At 38.1% G+C, this 14,930-nt stretch overlaps 1 protein-coding gene across 1 annotated transcript in view; it reads left to right on the forward strand.

Moving 5' to 3' along the window:
- ETFDH (electron-transferring-flavoprotein dehydrogenase) overlaps window positions 1-14,930 on the forward strand; it is a 66,197-nt gene that overhangs the window by 13,793 nt on the left and 37,474 nt on the right. The window contains exons 2-5 of the mRNA XM_006867921.1: window positions 468-611; window positions 994-1,223; window positions 4,658-4,739; window positions 5,467-5,585. Coding sequence (XP_006867983.1) covers window positions 468-611; window positions 994-1,223; window positions 4,658-4,739; window positions 5,467-5,585 — 575 coding nt within the window. The remainder of the gene's footprint in view (window positions 1-467; window positions 612-993; window positions 1,224-4,657; window positions 4,740-5,466; window positions 5,586-14,930) is intronic.

Below are 14,930 nucleotides of genomic sequence, written 5' to 3' on the forward strand. Positions count from 1 at the left end.
TTTTTCCCCCCTTTTAGTGTGGGTTCTTTTTTCACTCTTTTACAATAATGGTCCTATGTAGTATTTCTCCTTTTGAGACTGACTAATTTCACTCAACATAATGTCCTCAAGGTTCATCCATGTTATACAGTGGCTTGAAGCTTCCTTGTTATCCTTCAAGGTAGCATAATATACTCAATGGTAGTGAATTTTGAGTTTTAAACTTTACCAGAGCAAATGGCCAGACCTTTATTCCCGCAAAGTCACTGGTGGATTGGAACTGCCGACTTTTCAGTTAGCTGCCAAGCACTTAGTTTTTGTGCCACCAGGGCATATGGTTTAAGGGCTAGGTATAAAAACTTACTAGAAGCCAGATCTGAATCCCAGTCCTAGGTTTTTATCTTTTTTAAAAAAAGAATGTTTGTTTGTTTTTTTTCAGTTTACTCTCAATAGAAAACTGAATAATAATGTTAATAATTTTTCTGCAGCATATCATCAGTGCCTTCATGCCTTAAAAATTAAGAAAAACTATCTACCTCTCTGTGGTCCAAGATGGTCTTCTACTTCTGCTGTACCTCGCATTACTACGCATTATACCATTTATCCCAGAGATAAGGACAAGCGATGGGAAGGTAAGTAGTAATTTGTGTAAAGTTCTTGAGATTTTCCTAGATAGCATTTTCTGAAGGGGAATGTTATATATTTCATGGTTGTTTAAAAGCATATAATAACATTAGCTTTATCAAATCTATTAATACTTGCTAAATTTTTAATAATCTCAAAGTTAAATATTCGTTTATGGAAATTAAAATGTATTCACTGAAACAGAATCTAAGAAAGTATCAAACAAATACAATAATATATGTGGTATAATTACCATGTAAAACAGTGATAATATCTATAAATAATGCTCAAAAGCACAGTGGGTATTCATAATCACAGAATGTGATTTGATCAGGTCCTGCTAATCATAGACTCTTAATTTTTTGTTTTTTTCTTTTCCCTACCTCCCAGGAGTGAACATGGAGAGGTTTGCAGAGGAAGCTGATGTAGTAATAGTTGGTGCTGGCCCTGCAGGGCTCTCTGCAGCTATTCATCTGAAGCAGTTGGCTAGTAAACAAGAAAAGGAGATCCGTGTGTGTCTAGTGGAGAAAGCTGCCCAGATAGGAGCCCATACTCTCTCTGGAGCATGCCTTGATCCATGTGCTTTTGAAGAATTGTTCCCAGACTGGAAGGAGAAGGGGGTATTAAAATGTGGTTTTTTTTATAAACTAAATTTAGTTGTATATATCTGTTTCAAAATTACTGGAATATAGAAAACCCTTTTCATGCAATTCTCTTAAAGAATCCTTATAGAAATAAGGGAGCTTCAAGGAGTTTGTGGGAAAATTCTATTATCTTTTAATCCCATTTTCCATGAACTTGAAGCTCCCTTGTATATGTTAATTTAATTTATGTTTTTGTTGTTAAGTGCTGTCAAGTCTGTTCCGACCCATAGCGACCCTGTACAGGGTTTCCCGAGATTGTAAATCTTTACGGGAGCAGAAAGTCTCATCTTTCTCACGCGGAGCGGCTAGTAGTTTCAAACTGCTGACCTTAAGGTTTGCAGCCTGATTCGTAACCACTATGCTACCAGAGCTCCTTACTTTAATTTATAAAGGGGGAAAAAAATACTGAATCATATCAGATATAAATTTTTAAAATTTAACTTATATTTTATATGTTGTTGTTGTTGTTATTAAGTGCCATCGAATCGGTTCAAACTCATAGCTACCATGTATAGAGTTTCCAAATATCAGCTTATGAGTTTGAACTGTTGACCTGTATTTTTATATAATGCCTTCTAAATGTTGTATTTATAGACTAGATTTATCAGAAGGTGTTATCTTGATAAGACCTTTACATATTTGTACCAAAAAAATTATATAGCATTTTCTATTTCGAGAATAATTTTAAACATGTTCTGTAGGTGTTTGTATCTTTATTTAACAGAGTCTTATATAAAAATTTAGAGACTATGCAATACCCGAAACCAAAGAAAACAATCTTATTTACTAAAGAAATAAACATAACCAAACCAGACTCACTGTCATCTAGTCGATTCTGACTCAGAGTGACCTTTTATTGGGTTACTGAGGCTGTCAATCTTTCAGGAAGCAGAAAGCCTCCTCTTCTCCTAAGGAGCAGCTGATGGGTTTCAACTGCCAACTTTACCATTCCCAGTCATTGCTTATCCTGCAGTTTCATGAGGGCAGAAAACAACAAAAGATAACAGAACATGAAGTTTTATTGCTCTCACTAATTTGTGTGACCTTGGTTAAAATCGTACACTCTTGTATGCACTATTCCTTCTCTAAAAAGTGAAAATAGTATTCAGTGCCTGTGAATATACTGTGTAAAGATAGTGGTGGTGGTTGTGTGCCACCAAGTCATTTCCAACTCATAGTGACCCTGTACGGGATTTCCAAAGCTGTAAATCTTCACAGGATAAGAAAACCTCATCTTTCTCCTACAACTGGTAGATTCAAGCTACTGATCTTGAGATTAGCAGCCCAGCTCATAATCCACTATGCTGCCAGGGCTCCTTTATGTACATTTTTTATTGTTTTGTACCGTCAATTCGGTTCCAACTCATAGAGACCCTGTGTAGGGTTTCCTGGGAACACCTGATGGATTTGAACCGCTGACCTCATGGTTAGCCGTCAAATGCCTGTCCTACAGTACCACACCAGGTACTGGTGTGTAAAGATGTTGCTGTTGTTAAGTGCTTCTGAGTTGATGGTTCCAACCTATAGTGACCCTATATGGAATTTCTGAGGAGCGAGTGGTGAACTTGAACCGCCGACCTTACGGCTCAAACCAACTTTTCAGTCCAGCGCCTTAACCCACAGCACCACACCATGATAGAATTATATAAATTTCTGTGTTCTTTCTATATGGCATAAACTGACTTCTAAACAGTTTTGTTATACTCTTATTTCTGAAATATCAAGTTACTTTAACTAGCAATACTTTAATTATTGCTAATTAAATTTCTCTTTTCAATATTGTATCAGAAATAGGTATCATTGAGTTAGTATTGACATGATTTTAATTTTAAAAGAGAAAAAAGTTCTCATATTAGAGTTCTATATTGCTTTTAACTTTACTATCTATATTTAATAGAGTTGTATACTATTGCTGAAAATCACCTCTTGTTTAATCCTATGAGATTACTAAAATAAATCAAGGGAAAGGAGTTGCTTTTCATTGTGCTTTTTTTGTGTTTTACTTTTTATTGTGAATTGACTGGAGGTTTACAGAACAGATCATCAGTCCCACATTCAACAAATTTCACACTTCATGTCATTGCAATGATGGCAGTCCATTCTATGTATCCTCAGTTAACAGTGTTTGCCTCTGTACCGTTTACATTTTATTCCTCCCCCTGCATCCCTACCTGCCCTGTAAACATCAAATAATATTTCATTTATCAAGAAAATCCTTTCTTAACATTTCAAACAGTGGTCTCTTGCAATAATTGTCCTTTTGAGATTAATTTCACTCACTCATAATGTCCTCCAGGTTCATCTATATTGTGAGGTGTTTTGCCAGAGTCTTCGTTATTCTTCAGTGTTGTGTAATATTCCATTGTGTGTATGTTTAACCATTCTGTTGTTTAACCATTCTTCTGTTGACAGAATTTTTTTGCTGTTGTGAATAGTACTGCACTGAACATACATGTCTTATCACTGCTCGTATTTCTTGATGATATGAACCAAGTAGAAGCATTTGTGGGTCATATGGTATTTCTGTTTCCAACTTTTTGAGAAAGCGTCATACCATTTTCCACAATTGTTGTTAAATGCCATCAGGTCAGTTCTGACTCATAGCAATCCTGTATAGGGTTTCCAAGGAACAGCTTCTGAGTATGAACTGCCAACCAGGTGGTTCACAGTCCAGTGCTGATCCTGCAACACCACATCACGAGTCCATTTTCCACAGTGGTTGTACCATTTTACAGTCTCACCAGCAGTGTTGGAGCATTACAGTCTCTCCACACCCCCACCAGCATTTGTTGTTTCCTGTTTTTTGTGGAACTGGATTAATTAATACTGGATTAAGATAATATCTCATTGTTGTTTTTATTTGCATATCTCTAATGGCTAATGTTCATGAGCATTTCTTCAAATGCTTTTTGGTTGCCTGAATGTCTTCTTTGGTTAAGTGATTGTTCATGTCTTCTGCCAACTTTTAAATAGGATTATTTGTCTTCTTGCTTAGGCATTGAATTGTTCTATAAATTTTGTCTGATATGTCATTGCCAAACATTTTTTCCCAGCCCGTGAGTTCTCTTTTTACTCTTTTGATAAAATCTTTTGATGTACATAGTGTCTAATTTTTAGGAAATCCCAGTCATCTATTTGGTCTTTTAATGTTTGTGTGTTTCCAGTTAAGTTTACGAGTGTATTTATGCCATGTACAGGCCTTCTAAGTTTGTCCCTATTTTTCATTGATGATCTGTGTATTTCTGGTTTTTACATTTAGGTCTTTAATCCACATTGTAGTTTGAAGTCCAGTGTTGATCCTATAGTGCCACACCAGCAGTCCTTTTAGGCACAGGGAAATTTTTAGGATTTGTATTTACCCTGACAAGTATGAACTAAAAGCTTTCTTATTTTCCTTCTTTTATTTCCAGGCTCCGCTTAAAACTTCTGTAACAGAAGACAGATTCGGAATTTTAACAGAAAAATATAGAATTCCTGTACCAATTCTACCAGGTAAGATAGGATAAATAATCGTAGAACCATGGAGTTCTACAGCTGGAAGAAACTACATTTCTTCTGGTCATATCCCCTCCTTTTACTGATGAGAAAACTGAGGCCCAGAGATTTGAAGGATTTTTCTAAAGTTATACAGCTAACTGGTGGGAAAGCAGGACTACATAGAACCCAGTTCTTTTGTCTTTCATTCCATGAGAATTAAAATATAGCCTTGTAAGCCCATCAGGAATTTTTTATTTAGTTCTGTTAATGTTTTGTTTTGTTTTTTTTAATTTAATAAATTAGAACTCAGGAACAAAATAGGAGGACATAAGTTGAACTTTTGCCCTGGTTTGGTTCTATAGGATCAGCAGTGGACTGCTAACCACAGGTTGGCAATTCAAACCCATCCGCTGCTCCTTGGAAACCCTGTATAGGATCGCTATGACTTCATGGTAATTAACAAGAACAGCTAATGACCATTGTTGTTGTTGTTGTTATGTGCTGTGGAGTCGATTCCGACTCATAGCGACCCTACCCAGGGTTTCCGAGGCTGTAAATCTTTACGGGAACCGCCCGCCTCATCTTTCTCCCACAGACCCGCTGGTAGTTTTGAACTGCTGACCTTGAGGCTCGCAGCCCGATTCATAACCACTGCGCTACCAGAGAATCTATTAATTAAATATATATGTTCTTGAGATAGTTTATCAATGAGATGTCAAATTAATAAAACATACATTTCTAGGTCTTCCAATGAACAATCATGGCAATTACATTGTCCGGTTGGGACATTTAGTGAGCTGGATGGGAGAACAAGCAGAAGCCCTTGGTGTTGAAGTGTACCCTGGCTATGCTGCTGCAGAGGTTTGTATATAGTTTTTGTGGGTTTTTTTCAAATATTATAAGAAGTCATCTCATATTTATTTGAAAATAAATTAAGAAATATGTAATGTTAAGAAAGTAAGTACTTGCAGACAGGCTTAAGCTGAGCTTCCAGACAAAGACACACTAGGAAGAAGAGCCTGGTGATCTACTTCTACAAAAAATTGGCCAGTGAAAACCTAATGGATAGCAGTGGAACATTGATATGGTGGTGCCCCTCAGATTGAAAGACACTAAGAATACGAGTGGGGAAGAGCTATGTTCTCCAAGTAGGGTTGACCTTAGTGATGTGAATGGAGCAGCCACTAATGCCAAAGATAAAAATTGAAGACTTTTTTAGCAACTTCTGCAGTATGAAATTGATCAAATATGCATTCAAGATGCATTGATAATTACTAGTGATTAGATTGAAAAGGTAGGAAACAAGAAGTTGTTTGAAAATATGGCCTTAGTGATAGAAATGATATGATAGATCCTATGATAGAATTTTGCAAGACCAATGACCGATTCACCGGAAATAATTTTTTTTAACATGCACTATATGTGACTATACATGTGGACCTCATTAGATGAAATACACAGGAATCAAATGAACTACCTCAGTGGAAGGAGACTATAAAGAAGTTCAATATCATCGGTCAGAACAAGGCTAGGGACCAACTATGGAACAGATCATCAGTTGCTCATATGTAAGTTCAATTTGAAGATGAAAAAATTTAAAACAAGTCCACGAGCACCAAAGTACAACCTTAAGTATATCCCACTTGAATTTAGAGACCATCTCAAGGATATGGTACATTGAACACTCATGGCCAAAGACCAGTTAAGTTGTGAGATGACATCAACTTATCTAACATAAAGAAAGCTGCGTGATTAATTTCTTTTAGAAAGATTAGCACAAGGCAGGTCCCTATGAGGTGGAGGGTAAAGATATCCCAACATGTGATACCATAATCCTTGGTATCAATCACTACTCTTCCACTCACTCACATCCCAGGATTCTGCATCTCGCTGAAATGTCTAACAAAACTCACAGCTGTTACAGAAATAGCTGACACAATTGTGGAGGCTGGCAAGTCCCAAATCCGTAGTTCAGAGATCAATCTGGAAGAATAGTCTCATCTACGTAGTCTCAGTGTAGGAACCCTAAATTGGCAGGTCAGGTTACTTGAAACTCTGGAAGCCAGTTAGTCAGGTTAGATAATGGGTCAAAAGTACCGCAAGCCAGAGATCAGAGTAAATGATCCAGATACAGAATCCTGGGCAAGAGAGCAAACTTTGCCATGGGCCCAAGGGAAACCAAGTGTAGTGATTTGAGTCACACCCTCAAGTAAAGTGGGGATGTCCTTAATCCTTAGTTCTAATGTAATCCTTACTCCTTGTTAGTGTTTTTGTTAAGTGCCGTCAAGTCGATTCTGACCCATAGCGACCCTATATAGGGTTTCTAAGGAGCAGCTGGTGAGCTTGAAGCACCGACCTTGCAGTTCAAAGCAACTTTGCAGTCCAGCACATTAACCTGCAGTTCCACACCAGGACTCCTTGTTGTTGTTGTTAGGTGCCATCGAGTCAATACCAACCAATAGCAACCTTATGCAGAGCAGAACGAAACACTGCCTGATCCTGGGCCAACCTCACTACTGTTGCCACACTTGAGTCTATCAATGCTGCCACTTGGCCAGTCCATCTCATTGGGGGTCTTTCTCTTTTTCTCTGACCCTCCACCTTACCAAATGTGACATCCTTCTCCAGCGACTTGTCCCTCCTGACAATATGTCCAAAGTATGAGACACAAAGTTTGGCCATCTTGGCCTTCAAGGAGCACTCTGGCTGTACTTCTTCTAAAACGGCTCTATTGGTTCTTTTGGCAGCCCATGGCACTTTCAATATTCTCCTCCAACACCACAACTCAAAAACATCAATTCTTCTATGGTCTTCCTTATTCACTGTCCAGCTTTCGCATGAATATGAGGTTATTGGAAATACCATGGCTTGGGTCAGGTGCACCTTAGTCCTCAAGCTGACGTCTTTGCTCTTCAACATTTTAAAAAGGTCTTATGCAGCAGGTTTGCCTAATGCAATATGTCGTTTGATTTCTTGACTGCTGCTTCTGTGAGTGTTAATAGTTGATTCAAGAAGAATGAAGTCCTTGACAATTTCAATCTTTTCTCCATTGATAAGAATGTTGTTTATTGGTCCAGTGGTGAGTTTTGTTTTCTTTACATTGAGATGTAATCCATACTGAAGACTGTGCTCTTTGATCTTCATCAGTAAAAGCTTTAAGTCCTCTCACTTTCAGCAAGCAAAGTTATATCATCTGCATATTGCAGGCTGTTAATAAGTCTTCCTCCTATCCTGATGCCATGTTTTTCTTCATATAACCCAGCTTCTCAGATTATTTGCTCAGCATGCAGGTTGAATAAGTATGGTGAAAGACTACAACCTTGTCGTACATCTTTCTTAATTTTAAACCATTCACTGTTTCCATGGACTCCTTAGCTCTGCCTTAATCTTGCCACATTAACAACTCACTTCAAAATGGGTTCTCAATCACAGGCATGTTGTTTTTGTTAAGTGTCATCCAGTCAATTTCAACTCATAGCAAGTCTATATAGGGCTTCTGAGGAGCAACTGGTGGGTATGAACTAGTGGGCTGACCTTGTAGTTCACAGTTCAGTGCTGATCGTACCAAGTCACACCAGGAATCACAGACGAAGATTTACAATGCATCATAGAATGGAAAAATTTGGCTGGTGGTGGTGGTGTGCTGTGGCGTCAGTTCCAACTCATAGGGTTTCTGAGGCTGTAAATAGGAAAGCAGAAAACCTCATCTTTCTCCCACAGAACAGCTGGTAGTTTCTAACCACTGACCTTGCAATTAGCAACCCAATTTGTATCCTTTACACTATCAGAGCTCCTTATGGCTAGAAGGGCCATAATAAATAATTAGTTGTCCTGCAACAGCAAACAGTGGTAAAAAGAGAGGAAAGAAAGAAAAAACAAGAATAGATGTCAGATGAGACTCTGAAACTTGCTCTCAAATGTAGAGAAGCTAAAATGAACAGAAGAAATGATAAACTAAAAGCTGAGCAGTACAGTTCCAAGGGCGGCTAGAGTAAATAAACCAAAGCATTATAATGAAATGTGAAAAAGACCTACAGTTAGAAAACCAAGAGAGAAGAACACACATGGCATTTCTCAAGCTGAAAAAAAATAAAGAAAAAGTCAAGCCTTAATTAAGTTTGCAACACTGAAGAATCTATGGGCAAAATATTGAATGACTCAGGAAGCATCCAGAGAAGATGGAAGAATTACACAGAGTCACTATATCAAAAAGAATTGTTCAAATTTTAACCATTTCAAGAAAGATAGCATATGATTAAGAACCTAAGGTATTGAGGGAGAGATCCAAGCATCACTGAAGGAACTGAAGGAAAACAGACTTCAAGAATTAATAATACCAGATGAACTATTTCATTAATGGATGCAGCAGTGGAGCAATCATTAATCTATGCCAAGAAATTTGGGAGACAGCTAACTGAAAGAAATCAATATTTGTGTCCATTCCAAAGAAAGATAATCCAATAGAATGCAGAAATTATCAAACAATATTATCAATATACAAGGTACCCTGTCTGGTGAAAGGAGATGATGGGGATAAGATTCTTATGATTCAACAGTGACTAATTGTTATTATGACTAATTGCAACTGCCACAACTGTAAAGGTAGAAGTTTTTTAAAAAAGAGAGGAGTAGTTAATCTTATACTCCAGAAACAGAGGACCCTAGGACCATCAAGGGAGAAGACCATGAGCGGAATGTGGGACCCTATCCAGAGAAACAATGACACCAGAGATGGAGGCAGAAATGAGGATATGGAGAGAGGGAGCAGCTCTATCTAGACTGTCTAGACTCATGGAAAGAGAAAGACTGTGCTGGCTGGCAGTCAAGAGGCAGGCCTGCAGAGTGTGCTCTTTGCTTGTTTAAATTATTATATATTCCTGAGTGTTTTTGTATACAACCAAAAAAAAAAAAAAAAAACGGTGATGCATGGAAGGGATTGTAATCATTGCAATGAAACGAAATACGGTAGGAAAAGTGTAAAATCGATGTTCTCCCATGTAAACTTTCACTCAATTTACAATAAGAACTTTAAAAGAAAAACAGTGTCCTGGTGACACAGTAGGTTAAGCATTGGGCTCTTAACCTGAAGGTCGACAGTTCAAACTAACCTGACACTCCATGGGAGAAAGGTGAAGCAGTCCACATTCGTAAAGATTTACAGAACCTTCAGAAACTCTATGGAACAGTTCTGCTGTGTCCTGTAGGGTTGCTATGAGTCTGAATCGACTCAATGACAGTGGGGGGTTTGGGGAGCTTTGTTTTATCGTTAATATCACATGCAACTAAATCTTTGCATAAGATAATTTTAAAAAGATTTACAACAGTATACGGACAGGGAACTGCCAAAAATTCAAGCCAGATTCAGAAGAGAAGTGAAGGGGTATTATTGCTGACTAATGGATCTTGACTGAAAGTAGAAAATACCTGTGTTTTTATTGACTATACAAAGTATTTGTATAACAAATTATGGGTAACGTTGCAATGAGTGGAAATTCCAAACCACTTAATTGTGCTCATGTAGAACATGTACATAGACCAAGAGCCGTTCAAACAGAATAAGGGAATACTAAAAGGTTTTAAATCAGGAAAGATATGTGTGAAGGTTGTATTCTTTCACCATATTTACTCAGTCTGTATGCTGAACAAATAATCCAAGAAGCTAAATTGTATGAAGAAAAATATGGCATCAGGATTGGAGGAAGTCTCATTAACAACCTAACAACCTGCGATATGCGGATGACACAACCTTGCTTGCTTGAAGTGAAGAGGACTCGAAGTGCTTACTGATGAAGATCAAAGACTTCAGTATGGGTTGCACCTCAATGTAAATAAAACAAAAATCCTTACAACTAGAACAGTAAATAACATCATGATAAATGGAGAAAAGACTGAAATTGTCTTAGTTTTCATTTTAATTGGCTCCACAATCAACACTCATGGAAGCAGCAGTCAAGAAATCAAACGACGTATTGCATTAGGCAAATCTGCTGCACAAGACCTTTTTAAAGTGTTGAAGAGCAAAGATGTCAGCTTGAGGACTAAGGTTTGCCTGACCCAAGCCATTGTGTTTTCTATCACTTCATATGAGTGTAAAAGTTGGACAATGACTAAGGAAGACAGGAGATTGATGCAGTTGAATTATAGTATTGAAGAAAAATATTAAATATATCTCATAGACTTCCAGAAGAATGAATAATTCTGTCTTGGTAAAAGTACAGTAAGAATGCTCTTTAGAAACAAAGATTGTGAGACTTTGTCTTACATACTTTGGACATATTATCAGGAGGAGCCAGTCCTTGAAAAGGACATCATGCTTGGTAAATCAGAGTGTCATCGAATAAGAGGAAGACCCTCAACAAGATGCCTTCAATACACAGTGGCTGCAACAGTGGGCTCAGATATAGCAATGATTGTGAAGATGGCACAGGACTGGGCATTGTTTCATTCGGTTGTATATCGGGTCACTGTGATTCAGAACGGACTAGAAAGCATCTAACAACAAGAACAACAAAGAAGTATGTTTTTAACTTTACAATTATAGTATTGGATGATTAGAAGGAATTAAAGTAATCCAAGGAATACTTGAATTCTTTATTTTGTATTTTATCAAATCTAACTCACAATTGAAAAAGCTAAGATGTTTGGACTATTGGTAACCTCTCCCTTATGTTGAGTAGAAATTATTAACTGTTTTATACTGTACAGAACAATCTAAACCCCTTTCCAAGGACGATATTCTAATTATACTTAATTGCTTCTCTCTCATCTCCTCTTGTGTTAAGTCTATTGTTGTTGTTGTTGTTGATTTGTAACTGGAGATCCCATCTACCCCATGTTTTAGAGTACAACTGTTGTGTATAGGGCTTTCTTGGTGGTAATCTTTAAAAGGAACAGATGACCAGCCCTATTTCTATCATGGTGCTACTTGGTGGCTTCAAACTTCTTACTGGTTATGCCATCCAGTGACTTTCTTCTACCTTCACTTTATTAGTTTTTTCTTTCTCAGGCTAAATATTCTTAGTTTGTTCAACCATTGCATGACATAGATTAAGTTCCTTCAATATTGTCCTCACCTTCCTCTGAATACATCTGAGTTTTAGTCCATTTATGAAGTGACACTCAGACTAAATATACTACCCCAAAGCTAGTGTAGAAGAGAATTGTTAATTTCTTCATTCTAAGAGCTGTCTGTCTTAGTTTTCTAGTGCTTAACAGAAATGCCGTGAATGGGTAGCTTTAAAGAAAAGATACTTATTTTCTCATCGTTCAGGTGGCTAGAAGTCAAAATTCTAGTGTGATTCTAGGGAGAGGATATTCTCGGTGTATTTCAGTTTCTGGTAACCAGCAATCTTCTGTTCTTTGGGGAACCTTCATGTGGCATCTATCTTCCCCCTTTGTGCTTGCTTGTATCTGTGTCTATGCTGCTTTTTATATCATACGGTAAGCTCTGGCCTGCAAACTACAAAGTCTGAAATTTGAGCCCTCCAGCTGCTCCAGGCTTTCAGCTCCCATGAAGATTTAAAGCCTCAGACACGCTATACAGAATCGCTATGAGTGGGAACCAACTCCACAGCACTTAACAACAACACAAGAGATTAGATTTAGGACACACCCTCCACTGATACCACTTCATTAACATGCAAAAGAACCACCTGTGTCCAAATGGGATAACATCTACAGGTGTATGGATTATTATTCCAACACTTATTTTCAAGAAACACAGTTGAATCCATTAACACTGTTCTATTAATTCCCTCAAAGTAATGACTTTCAACAATCACATTATACTATGGATTCACATTAAGTATTGTTAGGGAGATAACTAAAATAAAATGTCTTTCCAACCCAGAGAAATGAAGCACTTTTATTATTGAATAACCAGACTGTAATGTGCATCATGGGCAATCTGAGAGGGAGCCTGTCAGGGCAGAAAACACCCTCACCCTTCTTTATAACCAGGCAGATAAAATCCATTACATACATGTTGTTTTTGTTGTTGCTGTTGGGTGCCATATAGTTGATTCTGACTCATAATGACCCATATGGCTTCCTAGGCTTTAATCTTTATGGGTGCAGATCACAAGGTCTTTTCTCCTGCAGAGCTGCTGGTGGGTTTGAACTACTGACTTGTCACCAAGCACTTAACCGTTGCACTACTAAGTCTTACATGCAGTTTAACATATACTATTAAACTGTCAGAGATGGAGATAAGGTGTCATTCTTTCAAAGAGATGCAGAACTGGCAAGAGGCTTATTTAAAAGCTTTTTAAAAGAGACAAAAGACTTACCACTAATTTCTAAAGGAAATATACTGAAAGAAAAATGTGTGTGTGGTGGTTCTTTAATTTCTTTGCACCAGGGTAAGGAATCTTTTATTGTTGTTTTTTAAGATTTGTATTTACCCTCTGCAAAAACTGACATCAACAATCCCTCCCACAGTACTCTCTGCTCAACTAGGTTTGCTGATTCACTGCAGTGGCCACACACAACTCAGATACCACAGTTATTAGTGACAATGCAGGATCAGAAAATGCTTAGGCCATCGTTCTTTCAGTCAGGACATCCTCTCCTCAATTTAGACCTCTTTTTGCCCCAGCAGAATTTCAAAGCTCCTTTCCGGTTGCTGATAAATGCCCTAAGGACCCTCCACTCCTCTGTAAGCATCATCCTGAAAGCACACAACTCTAGTTCTGTGGGTCAGCAAACCTCGTTCCCCAATTTACATGCCTGGAGGCTTCCCTCTCTACAAGTGAGCCTCCTGCCAAAGGCACTAAGGTTTACTTGCTTTGTGGACCAAGAAGCACACAAGAAGCCTTGTGCTCTGGATCTTGGTTCTGCTGCTACTGCTCCTCTGCCCCTCCTTTGGAGTCATAGCTGTTTCCTGGATCAAGGAGGTTCACGTGCAGGTACCTTGGGTGTCCATAGAATATGTTCCACTCCTGTCTCTTCTTTCATGATGGTAGTGAAATCCGTCTCCTACTTCTGAGATAACTCATTTTGTACTCAGCAGGATGACATGGAAGAAATTAGGAGGTAAAAGAGCTGAATAGAACATCTCAAAGGGCAGCTTCAGAAGACAAAGTCAAATATCATAATAAAATATGCAAAGATCTGGAGTTAGAAGAAAAAATTCTAGCCTCGACTTGTAATATTGAAGCATTTTGTGGGCAGAATGGACCCCTGGTGTGGCACTGTAGGATCAGCACTGGACTGTGAGCCACAAGGTCAGCTGTTCAAACCCACCCACTGCTCCTTGGAAACCCTAAACAGGGTCACTGTGAGTTGGAACCAACTCAACATCACTTAACAAAAGCAACAATGGGCAAAATATTGAATGATGCAGAAACCATAAAAGATGATAGAAGGAATAGACAGAGTCATTGTATCAAAAAGAAATGGTCGATATTCAACCATTCCAAGAAATAGCATATGATAAAGAGCCAATGATATTAAAGGAAGAAGTCCAAGGAGCATTGAAGGTATTGGCAAAGAACAAGTATCCAGGAATTGATAGAATACAAAATGAAATCTTTCAACAAACTGATGCAGCACTGGAGGCACTCACTCATATATGTCAGGAAATTTGGAAGACAACTTCACCAGCTGCTCCTTGGAAACCCTACACCAGGTCGCTATGGGTCGGAATCAACTCGACAGCACTTCACAACAACAACAACAAAAACCTGGCCAACTGATTGGAAGAGATCCATATTTTTGCCTATTCCAAAAAGAGGTGACCCAACAGAATACAGAAATCTTTGGACAATATCATTAATATTGCATACAAGTAAAATTTTGCTAAAGATAATTCAAAAATGGCTACAACAGGATATTGATAGGGAATTGCCAGAGGTTGAAGCTGGATTCAGACAAGGATGTGGAACGAGTGATATTGCTGACATCAGATGGATCTTGGCTGAAAGTAGAGAATACCAGAAAGATGTTTACCTGTGCTTTATTGACTACACAAGGGGATTTGATTGTGTGCATCGTGACAAGCTATGGACAGCATTGTAGAGAATTCATATTCCGGAACACTTAATTGTGCTGATGAGGAAGCTGTGCATAGAACAAGAGGCAGTTGTTCCAGTAGAACAAGGGAACACTGATATTAGAAAAATTTTCAGAACATCGAAATTAGAAAAGCCAGAGCTGTACTCTCTCAGCTTACTTATTCAATATGTTGTTGTTGTTGTCAGGTGCCAT

The sequence above is a fragment of the Chrysochloris asiatica genome, unplaced genomic scaffold (genome assembly GCF_000296735.1).
Source record: "Chrysochloris asiatica unplaced genomic scaffold, ChrAsi1.0 scaffold00112, whole genome shotgun sequence".
Classification (NCBI taxonomy): Eukaryota; Metazoa; Chordata; class Mammalia; order Afrosoricida; family Chrysochloridae; genus Chrysochloris; species Chrysochloris asiatica.